This window comes from Thamnophis sirtalis, unplaced genomic scaffold (assembly GCF_051295495.1).
Source record: "Thamnophis sirtalis isolate CommonGarterSnake01/CBP01778 unplaced genomic scaffold, rThaSir2_p1.2 scaffold_3, whole genome shotgun sequence".
Classification (NCBI taxonomy): Eukaryota; Metazoa; Chordata; class Lepidosauria; order Squamata; family Natricidae; genus Thamnophis; species Thamnophis sirtalis.
This window is the reverse complement of record NW_028261383.1, coordinates 167,946,077-167,966,730: the sequence shown is the minus strand read 5'-3', so window position 1 is coordinate 167,966,730 and position 20,654 is coordinate 167,946,077. Positions and strand designations below refer to the sequence as shown.

General features: G+C 43.6%; 1 protein-coding gene across 1 annotated transcript; it reads left to right on the top strand.

The window, feature by feature from the left end:
- The first annotated feature begins 368 nt into the window (after nucleotides 1-368).
- On the top strand, nucleotides 369-20,608 carry LOC106552812 (uncharacterized). Its single transcript, XM_087710816.1, has 10 exons — nucleotides 369-619; nucleotides 1,949-2,122; nucleotides 5,704-5,861; nucleotides 8,518-8,716; nucleotides 10,792-10,888; nucleotides 14,311-14,482; nucleotides 15,576-15,731; nucleotides 16,989-17,066; nucleotides 17,958-18,091; nucleotides 20,290-20,608. The coding sequence occupies exons 1-10, from the start codon at nucleotides 369-371 to the stop codon at nucleotides 20,353-20,355; spliced, it is 1,485 nt and encodes a 494-aa protein (XP_087566942.1). The 3' UTR covers nucleotides 20,356-20,608.
- The last annotated feature ends 46 nt before the right edge of the window (nucleotides 20,609-20,654 follow it).

The window sequence follows — 20,654 nt, the reverse complement described above, 5'->3', positions numbered from 1 at the left end:
TTTTACTGTAACTGCTTGCACAGCAGATATTTATTAAACTACAACTGGATATCCCACATAAGTGATTAACTAATTTAGAAACTAGAATGGCAAAAACCAGAGACAGGTGAGCAAAACAACTCTTGACTATGTTTTGGCTGTGCTGCTACATAGTAGAACCAAATGCAAAACAAGTCCTATGGTGTGATTAGGAATAAAGCCAAGCACACATCCTTTAGCCACGTTCCTACGATCATTTGAAGGCTTTCATTTCCCCTCTCAGGTGCTCCACCCTGGAAGGATACCCACCCAAACTTCCATCAGCAGCTTCAACTAATTTTGGCTAGTTTTATCTCACTGACAGCTTTGCTGCAGTGGTTACTACTACCATGTGGTATCATCCAGGCAGCCTGTTGTTGTTTTTCTTCTGCTTCCTTGCTTGTGATTTATATTCTCCAGACCCCGGGCTTCTGTCTCAAGGCAGGAGCCACCTGCAATGGGTTCAGGAGCTAGCCCGACACCCACGATATGGACCTTGTTGGATGGAGACCTTGAGACAATTGGATGGTGGGTGCAAAGAGTTGAACGAAGAGCAGCAAAGCCGTATTGCACTGGCATTTGCTCATTGCCACCTGCAACGGTGAGTCAAGTTTCTAAGCTGAAGGAATCTACAATCTGGGTTAAATCACCGGGTGGAGGAGGAAGCAAAGTTAAAACTCTACCCCCTTCTCACTATTCCTGTCGTTTTAACTGCAAAGGGACAGACAGATGTGCTTTCACCTACTGTAGCTGCTTCCTTTACTAAGCACCCCAGACCTTAGAGTTGGGTACAGTTCTGGGTGTATGCTGCAGAGCAGTGATAAAAAAAAGACATTTTACCGAGGTAATTTTGTTGTTTTTATGTGCTCAGAGAATATGGAATCAGAAGGGGTGAAGAACAAAGTTTAGGGCCTCTCTCTATCCCCAATTTGAAGTGCTTTCTGCCCATTCTTGGGCCAACAAAACTATACTGGTGTGAAATTTGGTTTCCTTATTTCTGGCCCCTTATCCTGTCACTGTTCCCAGTCATTGCAGTCATCTAGCTTCCTTCAATTATAATGGTGACAGTGCCTAACAAGTTACACAGACTTTGTGTTTGACTACAGCTGTTCTAAGGCCAATACATTCTATCTTACTCTTGAGCCAGGAATCCAATGCAAATAACTTCTGGGGTCATTCACCTGTTGTTTTATTGATACAAGAGCAGTGAGATCAAGCTTCAGAACACTTCAGCTGTGGCTGGAGGAAGCTAATCAAGTACATTTTGGTTCAGTAATCTGATGCTAAATCAGGACTCAAGGATTTCAGCTAAAAGTGATGTTTAATTAAGCTTTACGTAGTTCTATTAATTATTAATTAATTAATAGGGATGCTATGGCTCAGTGGCTAAGACGCTGAGCTTGTCAATCAGAAAGGTCAGCAGTTCAGCGGTTCAAATCCCTAGTGCCACGTAACGGAGTGAGCTCCCGTTGCTGCCAACCTAGCAGTTTGAAAGCATGTAAAAATGCAAGTAGAAAAATAGGAACCAGCTCTGGTGGGAAGGTAACAGCGTTCCGTGCGCCTTCAGCATTTAGTCATGCCGGCCACATGCCGGAGACGTCTTCGGACAGCGCTGACTCTTCGGCTTTGAAACAGAGAGGAGCACTGCCCCCTAGAGTTGGGAACGACTTAACGCATATGTGCAAGGGGAACCTTTACCTTTTGCCTTAGTTCTATTAATAAACATTCTGATTTATGGAATGCCACAAGCTGCCACTGCTATGTACTTCCCTTGAGAACTTGGGGGAAAGAGTGGGGCAGGGGGTCTTCTGTTGTATAGCCCAGGGAAGCCAACTTTTCATAAAAGAGAAATCCCCCTCCCCCCTCTTTTTCCCCCCTTTGGCTGTATAGTTTCTCCCCAACAACTAAGTTTTTGTCTTTTCCTTGACAGGTCTGGGAGGAAGTTCCCACCCTGTGAAATTGGTAGCTCTATCCGTGACTGCACACAGCACATGGATCCAGTGGCTTTTGGCGTGTACACTGAGTTTTTCACTCATGCTCATGCCATCTGTTATTTCCTTCACAATGAGGCTTGGCAGCAGCAGGCCCAAGATACTGTGCACAGGTCAGAAAAAAAAGGGGGGGCTCCTTTTGTTGTTGGTTATTTTATATTGAAGGCTGCATTCCCTTGGGGGGATAAACTGCTGCTGGGGTGGGGGGTGAAGCTAGTGATTGGGTAGGTACCGAACTAAAAGTGCATAGGCGCATCCCTTCTTTTTCTCCCCCTTGAGCTTCTTGCCCTACAGGCTGCTATAGAGGAAGACGTCTCTTTTGTTAGAGGTCTGAATTTATACTCATTGAAACAAGGCTGCAGGTCGCCTATCCCGAGGGTAAGAGTGCTTTACCTAGAAACAGGCCAATGGGGTAACAACAGGCTTTATCAAGGATCCTTTAGAATTGCCAATCTCCTAGGTCTGTGATGGCGAACCTATGGCACACGTGCCACAGGTGGCACGCGGAGCCATTTCTGGGGGCACGCAAGCCGAGGTGGCGCAGTGGTTAAATGCAGCACTGCAGGCTACTTCAGCTGACTGCAGTTCTGCAGTTCGGCTGTTCAAATCTCACCGGCTCAAGGTTGACTCAGCCTTCCATCCTTCCGAGGTGGGTGAAATGAGGACCCGGATTGTTGGGGGCAATATGCTGACTCTGTAAACCGTTTAGAGAGGGCTGAAAGTCCTATGAAGCGGTATATAAGTCTAACTGCTATTGCTATTGGTATTCTCAGCTCCAGCACGCATGCACACACCGGCCAGCTGATTTTCGCCCTTGATTTTTGGCCATTTTGAAGCCTCCAGAGGGAGAAAAACAGCCCAACGGGCAACCCAGAAGTCTGTTCCCATCCCAAACTTCCGGTTTGCGTGTTGGGCTGTTTTTCGCCCTCCCCAGGCTCCTGGAAACTCTCTGTAGTCTGGGGAGGGCGAAAAACGGACCTACCGGGCCCAGAAGTCAGAAAACGGACTGTTTCCCGCTCCTGGAGGGCCTGCCGAGTGGCAGGGGGGGCCGTTTGCACCCTCCCCGGGCTTCAAGAAAGCTGTGTGGCATGCGCAGGGCAGTGTGTATGTGTGTGTGTGTCACGCACGCATGCACAGGGGGCATTAAATTATGGGGTGGGCATGCAAGTGCACGCGTGCGTGCTTTTGGCACCGATGTGAAAAAGGTTCGCCATCACTGTCCTAGGTGTTACTCTTTAATCCAGAAATCACTGGAGGTTGAAAAATCTGAAATAGTATCTGAAATAGTATAGGTGTCCGGCCTGGAACCCATCTTTTGCATTAGGCCTTCAGGCCTGCCACATTTATTGCTGTGGGAAACTGGGAGTGGGGGGGGACCCTGACAATAGGTTCTCCTGCTTAAGCAGGGGGCTGGACTAGAAGACCTCCAAGGTCCCTTCCAACCTTACTATTCTATATATAAATAATCCACCAGCGCATAGGAAATATGACAATAATTCTTCTTTTGGTAGTTGAAGGTAGAATATTAAGATATTTCTTTCTAATAGAAAATTGCTTGTTAAAATAAAGAAAATCTTAACCATGGGCAAACTATGCCAACAGTGGTTTGTTTTAGAATTTTAAATTGCTTTGAGTGTCTTAATGAAAAATAGACAAAATTAACTGAAAGCAATCTTTTGCATATTTTTAAATAGTTTTCTGATATTGGGATTACCTTAAAAACAATTTTTAATTGATAAAATACTCTTGTTGGTATGCCTGTCGGTTAGGCTGGGGAGGTTTAAAATAATGGACAAACATAAATAATCTTTAAGTGACAGATTGTGCAAGCTGCTCTGTGGATACTGTGTAAATGATGCAGCTGCTTTAAAAAGTTACAGGTGCAGCATTTGTGTCCTCAAGTGCTCTGAAGTATCTTTTTAGAATAACATTCAAATGTTCTTCCTATTTTTTTCTGCAGTCATTCAGTCCTTGGGTGCAGGGTTTTTTTTTTCTGGAAAGGAGCAAAGAGGAGAAACTATCTTTGGAGCTGTTCTTTCTCAGGGGGACCCACATAGGATTCCCTGAAGAAGAGGAGAGTTAAGCTTGCAAGAAATACCTGTTCAATAGTAGAGCATCCGTCTTCCCCCCTTGTTTTTGCAATCTACAGGCAGCGACTACTGTACTTAAAAAGGAAATGATTAAACAGGGTTCTTTGTCCATTGAATTGCACTGTGGGTTTGTCTTTTGACAGCCGGTGGGTTGTTTTCATTTTTCATTACTAGTTAGGGACATGTCACTGGTTCAAATTACAAGCTTTTATCTTGCTGTGGGGAGAAAGAGTTAAACAACTGGAAGTCAGCAGACCTGAGTAATTTACTTGATAACTCTCTCTCCCTGCCAGGTCTGTAGAACCTTCAGAATTTCGTTCCAGCCATCGGAACTGGCAGTCCTCAGTGTAATGCTCCACATTTACAGTACATGGGGAGAAGAAGTGAACAAGCCCTCAAATGACAATGTCATTCCAGAGTTTTCCAGTTATAGGCTATTTTCTGAAGGACAGATTATCTAATGTGAGAAGCATGCCCCATCAGCTCTGCTTGCATCATTCTTTATCTAGCTGACACTTGGTGAAAACAGATAAAAAGTCTCTGTGTAAAGAGGGGAAAAGCTCAGTGAGCAAGGCTATAATTCGGCTTTTTACTTGGGGTGTAATTAGCAATCTGTGACCTTGGGGGGGTGGGGGCACAGTGAAATTGGCACTCTATGGTTCCTGCCTTTGCGTGTAATTAGAATTGGCAATGACAATCTGGAAAAGAAATTAACACCTCAACTCAGGCTTAGATAATTGAGGAAAGGACAAGTGTAGATGGAACAGAGGCAGCAGACCTAGATGGCTGGGTGTAGCAGGCCACAGTTTCCATCAGCCCAGCGGATAGTAATGCTGGGATCTGCATAGAAACATTTGGAAGATCACAGGTTTCCACTCCAATACTTATAATACATAAACCCTAGTGCAGATTAGGATTTATTAGCTGTAATCCATGAGCAGATACTGGGCAATACAAATACCAACTTCATTTTAGAGTGTGGAAAAAGTTAAATCTGATCCTTATTTCCATTGCAGATATTTTAAAAAAATGCAATCCCCCTTTATCCTTTTTTTTTTCTTTTGAAGAGATGAAACATGCCAATAGGTACTTCTAAAGTTCTGATCCAATTTTCAATATTTTCCCTTTTGCTTAGCATTGCATAGATTCAGATTTGAGTAATGGATAAACGCTCCCCCTCTTCCACATGAGCCTTTGTCGGTTTTCAAGAACATAATTTGGAAGCAAGAAAGAACACAAAGACCCTGCTGGAGGAAAGATAGTAATGGGATTCAGTAATGGTTGTCAGTGCAGTTGAGCTTCATTACAGGAGGAAAGGGAGCTGGCTTGACCCCTATTAGGCTGGACTCCTGATAGTCACCGGAGTGAAGCTTATTTCTGTGATTGTGAAAGCATTGAATGTGGTTAGTGCAGGCTGCAATGTTTCCACAGTCGGGCCTTTGCTGATCTCATGCCAGTGCCATGTTGCCACCAAACTGCCAAAATAGACTTCTGGGTAGGCAAGTCAATGAGAACCCTTTTGGGCAGGAACACTTTTTAGAATATGGTAGATGGCTTCCCTTGGACCACAGTGATTTACTTCCTTGTTTATCTGTGTCTACCAGGCTGATCTCCTCTTCGGAAACGGTGGCCCATCAGTTGGAATCTACCAACCAGCTTGCAGAAGAGACTGCTCGGATCCAAAATGCCACTTTGCGCTCTCAGGAGCAGATCCTGCGCGATGGGGAGCTGCTATGGCAGACGCTCCGTGACTCCTCCCAAGGTGACCTGAGAGCAAAGCTGCATAAGAGTTTGCACTGATAGCTAGAAATGCTATCCGTGGAACAATCTGCCTCCAGAAGTTGTGAATTCTCCAACACTGGAAGTTTTTAAGACAAGATTGGACAACGGTTGGTCTGAAATGGTATAGGGCAGCGATGGTGAACCTTTTTTGGCTCGTGTTTGGTTTTATTCAATTTGTATGCCGCCCTATTCCCAAGGGACTCAGGGTAACAAAACCGGAAGGGAAGGGAAACAATACAAAAGTGTGCCATAAGTGAGGGGAGCGCAGGGGGCTCGTGCGTGGGCGTGCCGCACCCATAATGCAACACACAAACCCCCAGTGTGCATGCGCACATGAGAGGCGCTCCAATACATTTTTTGCATGCTTCGCCCTCCCCAGGCTCCAGAGGCTTTATAGGAGCCTGGGGAGGGCGAAAACAGCTTCCCCCCCCGGAGGTCCTCCAGAGGCTTCAGGGACCTTCAGGAGGCGTCCCTGAAGCCTCCAGAGGACTAAAAACGACTCTATGAGCAAACTGGAAGTGACTTCCAGTTTGCTTGTTGGGTCGGTTTAAGCCCTCCGGAAGCTTCAAAGACCTTCAGGAGGCATCCCTGAAGCCTCCAGGGGGCTTAAACCGACCCTATGAGCAAACCAGAAGTCTGTTCCCAAACCTCCGGTTTGCCCGTAGGGCCGTTTTTTTGCGCTCCGGAGGCTTTAGGGAAGCTCCTGAAGCCTCCGGAGGGCCTCCGGGTGGGCAGGAGAGGCTCTTTTCGCCCTCCCCAAGCTCCTGTAAAGCGTCTGGAGCCTGGGGAGGGTGAAAAATGGTTTTAAAAAAGGCTGAATTCAGCTGGCCAGCCCATCCATGTGCCAAAGGTTCGCCATCCCGGGTATAGGGTTTCCTGCTTGAGCATGGGGTTGGACTAGAAGACCTCCAAGGTCCCTTCCAACTCTGTTATTCTATTCTATATTACAGAGATCATCCCTACAGATACACCTGTCTCTGTTAATTTGCAAAAACCTTTGGTGTTATATTGTATGGCAGGAGTTTCAATTCTTAAAAGTACTGGAGAACACTACAGCATTAGTATATTAACTCAAAAAACTTCTGACGCCACTTTCAAGCTCATAGAAATATGTTTAGAGAAGCAAATTTTGATACCCTTGTTCAGCTTTTTTTTTTTTTAAAGTGCTGAAGTGGCTATATTTAAAAGTAGCTGCTCAATTGCTTGCAACCTATGGTTTGCGACTTAAGAAACTGGTAATTTTGGGAATCTGAATGCAAGCCAGACGTCATCCATTAGACCAGCTGGCCTAATTAGTGGATTGCAAATCAATGACCTTTTTGATTTTGCACTTCTCAGAATGTTGCAGGACAGATTTTGACTCTAGTAAATCAGAACGCACATGTTTGGAATATGAGACATTTAGAAATGTATTATTTAAGATACATATGTGTAAAAATTCATTTCGTACTGGAAAAAGTTTTCCAAGCTCTACTTATTTTTTTGCCTGGATTATGCTATCCAAAAACATTGCAAAGAAAGGCACGAATGTGTTATGAAGGGATTTATAAATCCATGTGTGCAAAGCTTTCTTTTCCCAGGAATTTGATAGCTTAGTACTTGTTTCATACATTATGATTATTGGTAGTTCTTAGAATTGGGATTTCCACTGCTCAAATACAAGGTCATAAATTACAATATCATGTGACCTCATTGCTTAACAATAGCAAATGTTCAGAGAGTGTCTGGCCCAAACACTGGCTTCCATGCCTAAGGCAGGACTAGAATTTAGTCTCCTGATTTCTAGCCTGGTGTCTAGGCTTAGAGAGATAGAAAGATTGATAGCTGGGCATTATTATTGTAACAGGCTTGTTTTAGCTTTTTCTGTTGAGTTTGCCTGGTCTAATTCTTCCTTGTACGCATATAATGCACAACGGATGGGAAGAAAAAATATGATAAGGTTGCAAGATGAGGTGAGATAATTCGGTATTACAGACAATGAACCTCAACTATACAAGGGACCTTGTTCAATGATAGAAATAGTCTTCCTGTATAGGAGATTCCAGATTCTTCCCTGCCATTCCCATATAGGATAGGAAACACTCTTCCTTGAAATCCTGAACAGCTACCACAAGTCTCAAGTTCTGACTACCAGTTTGAATCAGTATAAAACGTTTCTTGCCATCCAAAGATTCCTACTCTTGGAGTCCATGAAATCCATCATCACCACTCCCAGTATACAGGAACCATACAGTATAAAGGCCCTGTGACATTGTGTGAATAGTTTTCAGAGTCTTACGTAAAGTCAGTAATGGGGGGGCAAAGGTACACCTTTGAAGGTAAGATTTTCCAAAGTGTCGGGGCCACCACAGAAAAGCCCTGTCTTCTGGTCCCATCTCCTGAGAGCCAGCATCTTACTCAAGGCATTACAGAAACAGGAACTAGACATGCTAGAAGGCCACCAGGTTAGGAGAAACTGACACCCCCTCATCTATATGTACTTACGCTTGTGAAAGACAGATAACAAATTCAGTGTCTACAAGTGGCCCAAATAATCAATTTTATTATGGTCACACGCCCGTATTAAGTGGCCCAAATAAGACACACAGTTTGTCTGGGAGGGCAATGGCTTCTTGTCCTTCCTCTCCCTTCTGCAGGCATCCACCAGGCCTTCCAAGAACTGCAGAATTCGGCCATGGAGCAACGAGTGGCCTTTGCGGAGATCTTCAGTCGGGTGGCCTTCCTGCACCGCTTTGTAGTGGGGGAATCCAATGCTCTCTATTCTGTCTTCTTCCATCTCTTGAGCGGTGTTGCTGCCCTGCTGCTGACCTCTAGCCAGAGAACTGCAAAAGCTCGGTGAGAAAAAAACGGAACAGCCACATAAAATGCCCTTGATTGTTTAATGTTGTTTCTAGTCCACTCAAAATGACGTTCACACAAATGCAGGTGGAGGGTTCAAGCTTTCCTTGAAGGTATCCATTTCTTGGTGCAACAAGTGGCACAAGGTGTTTTCATTGTTTCTTTTGTCATTTGTGAGCTGCCCCAGAGTTATGTTGCCAAAGATGGGCAGTTATCTAAACATTTTCAATAAACCAAACAGCCTTTGACATAATCAACCCAAGTAATTTGGTCACATAGAATCGTGACCCGTCAAAACCGCGCTCGACTAAGCCGTCCTCGATTAAACCGCGTCGCTGACGTCATCAACAGGGCGACAACAGCCAGCGCGGAGAAAGAAGGGCGCTTTAAATAGCGCTTTGAAAGCAAGCCGATTCAACTTAAGGTAAGGGTTAGGTTTAGGGTTAGGTTTAGGGTTAGGTTAAGGGTTAGGGTTAGGGTTAGGTTTAGGGTTAGGTTAAGGGTTAGGTTTAGGGTTAGGTTAACGGTTAGGGTTAGGTTTAGGGTTAGGTTTAGGGGGGTTAGGGTTAGGTTTAGGGGTTAATTTTAGGTTTAGGGTTTACAGCGTGCTTCTGTCTCCGCGCTGTTGTCGCCCTGTTGATGACATCAGCGACGCGGTTTAGTCGGGCGCGGTTTAGTCGGGCGCGGTTTAGTCAAGCGCGGTTTTGTGGTGGAACCACATAATATACTGTTCTTTTTCTGATAGAATTGATAACACTGCGAAAGAAGAACTATCTTATTTTTTATGCCAAACATCCCTGGTTTTAATTCCAAGGAATACAAGGAATTGCTAGGATTTAATTGTTTCCAAAAGTTTGGAAAGCCACTGTCAATTAGGGTTGACAATAAGACCAAAGATCTAGCTCAGTGTAAGACAGTTTCATTGCTTGCCTTTCCCACAATTGCTCAGCAATCAGATCGTCAGGCGGTGATAAGTGAACATTTAGTACGTGTAGTCTTCAACTTACAACCATTTGTTTAACAACTGTTCAAAGTTGCAATGACACTGAAAAAAAAATTGATTTATGACTGGTTCCCCATGGTCTCGTGATCAAAATTTGGGCTCTTGGCCACCAGCATATATCAGCGGAGGTCATATGATCACCATTTGTGATCTTCCCAGATGACTTCTGACAAGCAAAGATGATTTTGCTTAATGACTGTGGGATTCACTTAAGTGTGGCAAAAATGGTCATAAAACTGGGTGCAACTCACAACCACTTTCCTTAGTAAATGGAAAATCTGGTCCCAATTGGTCATAAGTTGAGGACAGCCTGTGTAAGACTGGACATTTCTGCATACAGGTACCCTACAAACGAAAATGAAGATTCTGTTTTTTACACTTTCTGTGGATGACAGCAGATGAGGAAATAGCAATAGCAATAGCAGTTAGACTTATATACCGCTTCATAGGGCTTTCAGCCCTCTCTAAGCAGTTTACAGAGTCAGCATATCGCCCCCACAGTCTGGGTCCTCATTTCACCCACCTCGGAAGGATGGAAGGCTGAGTCAACCTTGAGCCGGTGAGATTAGAACCGCTGAACTGCAGATAACAGTCAGCTGAAGTGGCCTGCAGTACTGCACCCTAACCACTGGGCCACCTCGGCTCTATAGCGGGTTATCTGCAACAAATGGGAAATAGGGACAAGTTGTGTGTATTCAAAACACTGCAGTTATTATTTATATAGTGTTATTCGTGTTTTCAGCAGTTAGCACATGTAAACTCTCTTCTGTCCCAAAGTTGGCATCTCATCTTTTGCCAATGAGGTAGCACCCTCAGTCAGTCTAGTCAAGGCTTGGTAAACCCGCAGTTCAATTTCTATGCCAAAATTTCTCTTCCATATATATCAGGACTAAAAATTAGCTGCTTTTCAAAAGGAAGCTGCAATTGTCCAAATGTGTCGTTGTGCAAAAGCTGTAATAATCCATTCTTCTGTGAATGTAAGCCATGGACATGTAGACTATGAAATACATTCTACACTTTCTCATAATGGTCCTTTATTTCCCCCCCTTTTTTTCTTTTAAATCTCCAGGCTCATTTTGCTGACCTTGGTGGGAGCTAATGTTTATCTAGAACGTGTTGTTTGCAATGTTCTCCTGGATCGCTCAGAAGAGGGCTACGATCTGACGGTAGGGTCATTCTCCTGCAATAGCAAATGGAGAGTGGCGCGGGGGGGGGGAGGACAAGAGTGGTAACCAAAAATAGGCCGTGCCTGGAGGGATGCTTTGATGCTGATCTCAACTGAGGAACTGTCTTACTGTTCCAACACAGATGACTAGATGTGTTTTTGTCCCCAGCTCTTTGCCTGCAGTGTCATGATGTCATACTCACCCCTGTTAAGGGACAGTGGCTGCAATGTAAGCAAGCTTTTTTGGGGGAGGAAGCTAAGCAGAACTAAATGATTCTGAGGAAGCAGAAGGATTCCCATCCTCCAGTTGAATTCTCACCTTGATTTGATTCAGTGAAGACTCTCGAAGATGGTTTTGCTATTAGCAAAATGCATGCAAGCACAAAGTAGCCATACTTTAGGAATAAAATCTGAGTTTCTAGCAATGGTGGGATTCAAATAATTTGCCAACTGGTTCTCTGTCCTAATGACCAGGTGGGTAGGCAGGGCTTAGTGGTCATGTGACCATGTGGACGTGGCCAATTCAACATTACTCAGGTCGATGGGCACTTTGCCTTAGTTGTTACAATGGTAATAAGGGTTAACTGGAGAGGCAGTTTCTGTAAGCAGGGCAATAAAGATTAGGCTAGAAACAACACTAGAATGTTTCCTTCCTGCCTTCCTTACAGGATTAGCCCTGTAAAGTGGGAAAAAACAAAAGGAGTTTTCTTCCAACAACCGGTTCTCCCAACTGCTTAGAAAGTTACCAACCGGTTCTCCTGAATAGGGTGCGAACTGGCTGAATCCCACCACTGGTTTCTAGCATTGCCACTGTTACATTTGAATTAAGTTCACGGCTATTACTGAATCTGGAACCCAAGTGCCGGGTTCATTGACGGGCTGTCCCAAGTAGTGACAAAATGTGTGAAAAGTTATAGTCAAGGGTTTCAGTGCCAGATCAATTAAAATTCTAATTTCTTTGTTGAAATTAGGCATCCCTGGTATTTGTTTTGTTTCTCTTATTTTGCATTAATTAAAGTCCGGTTATCCATTACTGTGCTTCTCTTAGGCATACAATTGCAAACTCATCCCTCAAGAAGTTACAAGCCCTGATTTACACAAGTAGTTCTTGACTTACAACAGTTCATTTAGTGGCTGTTCAAAGTTACAACAGCACTAAAAACATGACTTACAACCATTTTTCACACTTATGACCTTTGCAGCATCCCCACGGTCACGTGATTAACATCTGGATGCTTAGCAACTGACTCACATTTATGATGGTTGCAATGTGCTGGAGTCATGTGATCTCCTTTTGCGATCTTCTGACAAGCAAAGTCAATGGGGAAACCAGATTCACTTAACAACCAGGTTACTAATTTAAGAACTGCAGTGAACATATGTGGCAACAAAGGTCATAAAATGGAGCAAACTCACTTAGCAAATTTATCACTTAGCAACATAAATTTTGGGCTCAATTGTGGTTGTAAGTCGAGGACTACCTGTATATGATTGAAGAGATTTTAAATAAGCCATTAGTAGTACATTAACAGTACTGCATTTACCCCAAAAGAAGATAAATGAAAAAAAGAGTACATAAATAACTCATTTGCTCCCTTACAGTAATGATGTTCTCAGAAAATCCTCTCCCTGCACTGTGATCCAGTTTTTTCCCCCTTTTTTCATGCTGAAATTCTGATTGAGAAAGATTTCCCTAAGTGATAAATTTTAAAAAATCAAATCAAGCAGAATATTTAAATCGGTTCTACCACAAAACCGTGGACGACAAAATCGCGGTCGACGAAAGCGCGTATGTGACGTCATCACAGTGCGACGGAAAAGATCGAAAAATGTAAAAATAAAGCGAAAACCTTACCCTAACCCCCCCAAACCTAACCCTAAACCTAACCCTAAACCTAACCCTTAACGTAACGAAAAACCTAACGCTAACCCTTAACCTAACGCTAAACATAACGCTAATGCTCTAACCCTAACCCTAACCCTTAACCTAACCGTAACCCTAACCCTTAACCTAACCCTTACCTTTATGTGAATCGGCTTGCTGTAATTTAATTTTTATTTCAATTTTTTGATCTTTTTCGTCGCGTTTTGATGACGTCACATACGCGATTTCGTCGACCGCGGTTTTGTGGAACGCGGTTTTGATGGGTCACGTTTAAATCTAGCATGTTGTTTGAACTTCATTCAATTATCAGCCTAAGTTTCATTCAAGTGTTATGTATTTCATACATATTTCTGATGCTGGAAGGGCATCAGAAATTTGAGGCATCAGTTCAATATAATTTCAGCTATGCGCTATTGAGGTGTGGGCTCCTTGGTGTTCTCTGAGCGGGTTGTTTTCTTGTATACGTTTCATTACTAAAGTAGGTGACATCATTAGAGGTATCAGTGCTGACGTTACTTAGTTTGGCAATGAAATGTATGCAAACAAACCATCCCAAGGCTCAGAGAGCACCAAAGACCTCACAGTTCAAACCCTGAGCTACAAATATTCTATTTTGTCAGTATTAAGGTGCTGGCTACCATTTGGAAAAGATTGGGAAAGGAATAGTGATGTCCAGTGATGACGATCAAGGATCTGTGGTCGTTAGAGCTAAACAAACCCTCATATTTTTTTTAGTAATATGCTGTGAATAATATGACCTGAGACATGATTGTATAACTGTCATAAGCACTTGACTGATTCTCGCCAGTGACAGGTGACTTGTACAATACTTGGTAGAACAGCCTGCTTTCCTCCTGAGGTATTGAAATATTAACTTCCAGAAGTCTCAGCTGCAGGGCCCATCAGAAAACCTGGTGGTTTCATAAGGAAAGCTTTCCTTCGTTTTTCACGTACTTATGTAAGTTCCATTTAGCAATAGCAATAGCAGTTAGACTTATATACCGCTTCATAGGGCTTTCAGCCCTCTCTAAGCGGTTTACAGAGTCAGCATATCGCCCCCACAGTCTGGGTCCTCATTTTACCCACCTCGGAAGGATGGGTAAAGGCTGAGTCAACCTTGAGCCGGTGAGATTTGAACCGCCGAACTGCAGTTAGCAGTCAGCTGAAGTGGCCTGCAGTACTGCACTCTAACCACTGCGCCACCTCGGCTCTGGCTATGGTGGCTGAAAGTCATCATGGCACATCTGTTGTCCTCATCAAATTGATTTGTTTTCAAACAACCTGACTTAGTAGCTACCAGGAAATTCAATAACTTTATCATCATATCTTTGCATTTTCAATTTAAGCCCATGGAAGAATTACCCTTTGCCGCTGTTCATAATCAGATATGAGAATTCTCCATGCCCCTGTTTGAAGTAAGAGAAGGTAGGGTTTCTATGTTGAAGTTTAAGGGAGCATACCTAAGCCCCGTGGTTGCCCATCTGTTAGTGACCGAATGGGGACAGTCAGACTGATTTATCTACCTTTCTTCCTCTTAGGAAAGCATCTCCTTCTGGGTCGGCCTGACCCGCCGGACCTTTGCTGGACTGTGCATAGCTATACTAGCTTATTTTATTTGGACCTACAAGGACCCAGCCAAACAGAGCCAAGAGGTGCTGCAGAGTCTGCAGGAAACTCGGAAAGAGATTCAGCAACTTTTACAAGAAACAGGTAATGAAAGAGGAGCCGTGTGTGGTTGTGGGCTTGAGGGAGAGGAAATAGCTTTGCTTTGCCCAACACTCTATGTCAGATCTTTTGATAGAAGATGCACAGAATGCTTCTGGCGCTTCTGCTTATCTCCAGGTTGGGGATGCTAATCAAAGGAAAAATCTATAGTAAGGAAGGCAGTTGGCTGAAAATAGGGAAAGGGTTGTGCATGTACAAGTACTCCAAGTTGTTCATCTAATTCTATTTCAAAGGGCTGGGCTGCTTGCGCAATATGTATGAATGCATCATTCCTTCTTAGAAATGAGCAATAGGAGATTTGAGAGCTCTGATTGCCTAATGATTGGTAGCTAGCATCTCCCTTGTCCTTTTGCATAGCAGAAGAGCATGTGAGTGCTTTGGGGAATGACATACCATATTTTTGGAGTATAAGATGCACCTTTTCCCTCCTAAAAGAGAGTGGAAATGTTGCTGCGTCTTATACACTGAATACAGTCATTTTTGGCCTCCCGAAGTCCCTCCCCCGCATCCCATTTTTGTGAAAAATGGGTCATTTTTCACAAAAACAGGGGCATTTTCCCCTTTCCCCCAGCCCTGCTGAAGCCTGCAGAGTGCTCCTGGGGGCTGGGGAGGACAAAAGCTTTTTTTTTTCTTACTTATCTCTTCAAAATTTTGGTACGTCTTATACACCGGTGCATCTTATAGTCTGAAAAATACGGTAGGTGCCTCTGTATGCATTACAAGTAAATGAGATATGGAGATGCTAAAGACCATGTAAGGTGAAAATCCACAGGCTTCAGCCTGCACTCTAGTGTAGGGATTTCCAACCTTGGCAACTTTAAGACTTGTGGAAATCAACTCCCAGAGTTCCTCTGGCTGAGGAATTCTGGGAGTTGAAGTCCACAAGTCTTAAAAGTTGCCAATGTTGGAGACCCCCGCTCTAGTGTTCCAGACCTAAATAAAAGAAAAATAATACATGATGTAACAACCCTACTACAATATAATCTTGTCTGGCCAGAGTATAGAATGCAAGCATGTCAGACTTCTAGGTCTTGATAGGTTCTACTCATCATGTGCTCCCTGGTTTTTTTTCCGCCAGAGCGGCTGTTGTCTAACCCAGAGCTTCTGTTTCAAGACACCAAACCTAGAACAAGAAAGGAGGTTTCAACTGACATGGGAGTCTCAAAGCTGCTGTTCTGTTCAGAGAAGAGAGCTGAAATGGATGCAAAAGAATATTGGGCTGAATATCAGAGAAGTGAGTGCCATCTTGGTGGAGGAATGGGAAAGTAGCAGGTAGAATTGGGGTCATTTAGTGGCTAAGGGGCAGGTCCTGGAGAAGGGGAAGCGCTGTGTTAAATCTCCCACCCTCCTGACCTATCTTACCAAATGGCCACAATGCTGAAATTTGGTTTTGAATAAAGTGACCAGATTTTAAGATGGGTAAAGCGGGACACCATTGACGAGGGGCGGGGCTTGGAGCACCTGAGCTGTAAAAAAAAAAAAAGAGGGCTGTAAAACCATGAAGTATTACCCCTGCCGCCGTCTCCTCCTCCTCTGCTGTGCTTTTGAGGAGCTTCCGACGGCTGAGCCGCTTGGCCCGGGACCGAGCCTCCTCCTCGCCACACTGCCACTGCCCGAGGCCGCCGGACGGCTGTCGCTAAAATGTCACGCGTTGGCGCGCGCACACGCAGGAGGGGAGGGAGCCTCGCCCCTCGTCAGGCGCTGCAAGCGAGCCGAGCGGAGGGAGGGAAACCACTGCCCTCTAAAGGCCACATTGGGAACGACACTTCAGAGAAATAAAAACTTTTTTTAACGGCGTCCTTTTTAAAATTGATGATTCGGTGTCTTTTCTTTCTTTTGGAAAATTGGGAGTTTTTGAACATGCTGCGGGACACGGGACAAATTTTGAAAAATTGTGACTGTCCCGCCAAAAGCGGGACGTCTGGTCAACTTAGTTTTGAAGGAAGAGCAAACCTCGAAAAAACTAAACTTTGGAAGGTGCTCTTAGCTGCAGTTATGTCTTCAAATCATATCTGATGCTTCCCCCCCCCCATTCCCCACAACAATGAAACAAATAGGCTTGAACAGACTTCCGTTTGAATCCTTTTCTGGGAATTGCTGACATTGGCTGACTCAGTCTATGCTTGCGCACTGAATCGCAACAAATAGTCAATCACATTTTAATCTAATCTGTTTTGCAAACCTGGCTTGAATATGATTCAATATTTTGTACCAATCCAGAGAATGGAGATTCCATAGGGAAGCATGTCTACCAATACAACCTTAGTATTTTACAACATATAAAAGATAACATGACTGCCGTCTACTTTCCTCTGTGCTATTAATCTCACAAGTATACAGTATACTCTACAGAAAGGCAAGGGGAGAGACAGCGTTTGATTAATGGTAGAAAGAACCCTACCTGATCAATATTAGAAAAATTAATTGGAAAGGACAGTACCTTGTTGTCAATATGCTTCTCTAACAAATCCTTTGTGAAACTTTGTTGTAGTTCCTTCTCTAGCAGACTGTGAAAACCAAAGCTGGGCTGTAAAGCAGTTGAACTACAAACACAATCTGCAAGCAGTTGGTAAGTGGACAATAAATGCTGTTGGTAGGCTCTTAGGTTATTTACAACAGAAGAATCTGTTGAGAACCAGTGTAATAAGCACAGGGCTAGAAACCAGGGGTCTGTGAGTTCTAGTCCCACCTTGGGCACAAAGCTTCTGGGAGACCTTGAGCCAGTCACTCTTTCAACTCCCAAGACACAAGCAATGTCAATCACTTCTGAAATCTTGCCAGGAAAACTCAGGAACCTGCCCAGACAGTTGTCAGGAGACAATGAAGAAGGATAAGAAAGACTAAAGCTACAATTGTGTCAAGAAATCCCATTCCGAATCCCTTTTGGGTTCAGTTAGTACTAGGCATATTGATTGGGTCTGTCAGGAGTAATCCAATAGCACATGGAAGACCATAGAGTCCTTGCATATAGTGTAGAATAGATAATATCAAGGCCCATGCAGAGTGTTTGTGTATGTTCCCTATTCTGGTAAGCCAACATTGGGCTTCTAAAGCACATCCAACACCAGCCTTTCTCTCATCATCAACAGCAGTTGGGATTCTGCTGTGGCTGCTATCTGAAGATGGCAGGAATTATCCCTTTTCACTAGCAGCAGCAGCAGCAGCCTTCTAATGAAACTTCCCAGTTTGGGCAGATAAGAAGAATTTTAGGCAACTGATAATGATTTGTCTATTGAGAAATATTTTTTCTCTTGGGAGACCATTAAGGTGTACTAACATGAATCCATCTTCAACATTCTCAATAATTCTTGTGTGAGATCAGTGTTTAAGCAAATGTGCCTTCATAGAATTGGTCTGGCTCCCAGAGGCTGGTATATAGTCTCATAGAAGGGAATTTGTACTCATTCCTAAGAGCATCTTTGAAAGTCATTCAACACAGTGGTTTTTTTTCTCCTATCAGATGAGATACGGACCAGTAGCCCCAGACAGAGAGGATGGCCATCTTCCCAGACTCATCGTTCATTGTCTCGCCGGCATAGGCAATCCCAAAACGTGGCTACTCAGCTGCTGACAATCTCTATACCAGTGGATGGGGTGAGTTAAAGCCAAGTGTCACACCACGTCATTTGGTGAAGAAATTATTCTACGGAAAAAAACCACGCTGCTACTAGGGATTCTGGGAGTTATAGTGTAATGTTCATGGAGGGCACCTTGAACTTATGAAATATTGTTCAAGGAACTTCTCTATCTTGCTATAGAATTTGGCGGCAGTGGGGGGGTGTTAAATAATCCTCCGTTTTCCCTTAAAAGGCCCTAAATGCCCTCATGTTGCAGGGCCGATTCCCAAGCTATGCTTTTTGGAGTGGGGCAGTGGTGGGTTTCAAAAAAATTTTCGAACCTACTCTGTGGGTGTGGCCTCCTTTGTGGGAGTGGATTGCTGCCCATGTGACCTGGTGGGAGTGGCTTGCCGGCCATATGTTTTCTCTCTATCTCTCTTTCTTTCCTTCCTTTTGTCTCCCTGTCCTTTTTTTCTTTTTTTCTTTCATTTCTCTCTCACTTTTTCTTTTTTTTCTTTCTTTCTTCCTTTCTTTCTCTTTCTCTGTGTGAATCTGTCTCTCTGTGTGTGTGTGTGTGTCTTTGCCTCTCCCTCCCTCCCTCCCTCCCTCTGTGTCTCTCTATGTCAGTGGTGGGTTTCAAAAAATTTTGGAAGCTCTTCTGTAGGTGTGGCCTGCTTTCTGGGTCCACTGGTGGAACCTCTTCTCACCGGTTCGGTAGATTTGACGAACCGGTTCTACCGAATAGGTGCGAACTGGTAGGAACCCACCTCTGGAGTGGTAAAAGTAAAAGTAGGGAGAAATGATTTAGAAGCAATAACCTTGCAGAGGAAAGAATTAGTCTCCAAGAATTCACTGTGACCAAGGTTTTATAGCTGGGCTGAAATCTCCCGTGTTCCAGTTCACTGATTTAAATTTGTGTCCTGAATTATGGAAGATAGTGGGGGAGGGGTGGTGGTGGCTGTCTTCCATTCTGACTTAACTATACTACGAAAGCAAGAGGTAATGAAGCATCCAGGATGGCAGCACCCTTCTCAAGTTTTGGGAACTTTATTCCAGTCCTTGGTTCACTTTTGCATTTCAGCAGATATTGCACATTTTTTTATACATTTGCACCTTTAATGTTTTGTATCCTTCTCTGACTTTTGTGACATGCATTTAGCCAACTTACTTTCTGCTACCACACTGTAAAATTCAGTAATTAGTTTACTCGTGGTTGCTTACCTTTCAAATCCTGGATTGAATTCATAGCAAATGCTGTGTGTGTGTCACGATATATTTGCATAATTCTGTTTCTGATTAGAATCCTCTTTGGAGAGGTTTTTTTTTTTTTAATTGACCCAAGAAACAGCCTGACTGATGGAAAAGGGCTTATCGCATTGCAGTAGGCCTGGGACCAATAGGCTTCCCATCTCATGCATATTTGAGAAATAGCTTGTATATTAGAAATATTAAGAGTGTCCCTGCTCTAATTACATGGCTTTCGATCATGTAACAGAAAAAAGCGAAACAGTGCTGAGATTTCACAAACTTTTCATGTTATGCTGCTATTCTGCAGCAGAAATGCTTCTCTAAATATGCTTCTCTTAAGTTTTTTTTTCCCGAGTGTCTCTGCAGAAATAGAATCTTTCATTCTTTTAAAAAGCACACTGCATTATACACAAAAGTCTTCTCCCTGCACAGGGCAATTATTTCTTACATGACAATCAATGAATAGCCCAAGGACCGGGTCCCCAGATAAATAACTAATATTTATTTATATAGCCACCCATCTCGCATCCGTCACTCTGGGCAGCTTACAATTGAATTAATAATAAAGCAGGGCTGTGGATATTTTCTGTATCTGAGGAACCTTCTTCCTCTGATGGGCCTATGCCATTCACTCTGGCAGAAGAGGCCTTCTTCGGACCCCTAGTCAAGAAATTTCAGCTCGTGAGGTCAAGAAGAGCAGTGGCTCCTGCATTGTGAAACACTTTGCCTCCAGAGGACTCTCCTGGCCTTCTGCAAGTGCCTTAAAATTTGACATGCTTCGCTGTGGGTGGTTAATTGAGTGAGAGACAAAAGCTCATCCCCCTATCACCCATGCTTTTTGGTATTAACCTTTTTATTTAATTATTAACACTTTTAATGCTTTTGTACTTATGCTTTTACATAATTGTAGTCGCCCAGGGTCAGTGTGGCTAGTGTGATGGGCAGCTGTATAATAGATAAATACTATGTTTGTCTTGCCTGTTACAGACACCGCGGTACAACCTTCGGCGCCGCCAGTCTCTACAAGACCCAGAATCTTTCACAAGTCGATAGGCCTGAGCCCCAGATGTCTACAAGAGCAGCCAAAGACGTATAAATAACTCCACTGTGTAACGATGCAGCCAAAGGAAGCAGCATCTCTTTTGGCAAGGTTTTGGTCAATAATCACACTTCTTTGAGTAAGAAAATAATCCATCTGGGACATATGTTTCCTTTTATTTGATTTTCTCTGAGTATCCTAAGATCTCTAAAGATATTAAAGAACCTGGGCAGGCAAGAGTTGAGCTGGATATTATTATGCCTGGGTTTGATGCCTCATATTCTTTATCTAGCTTTTGATTTTCACTCCCTGG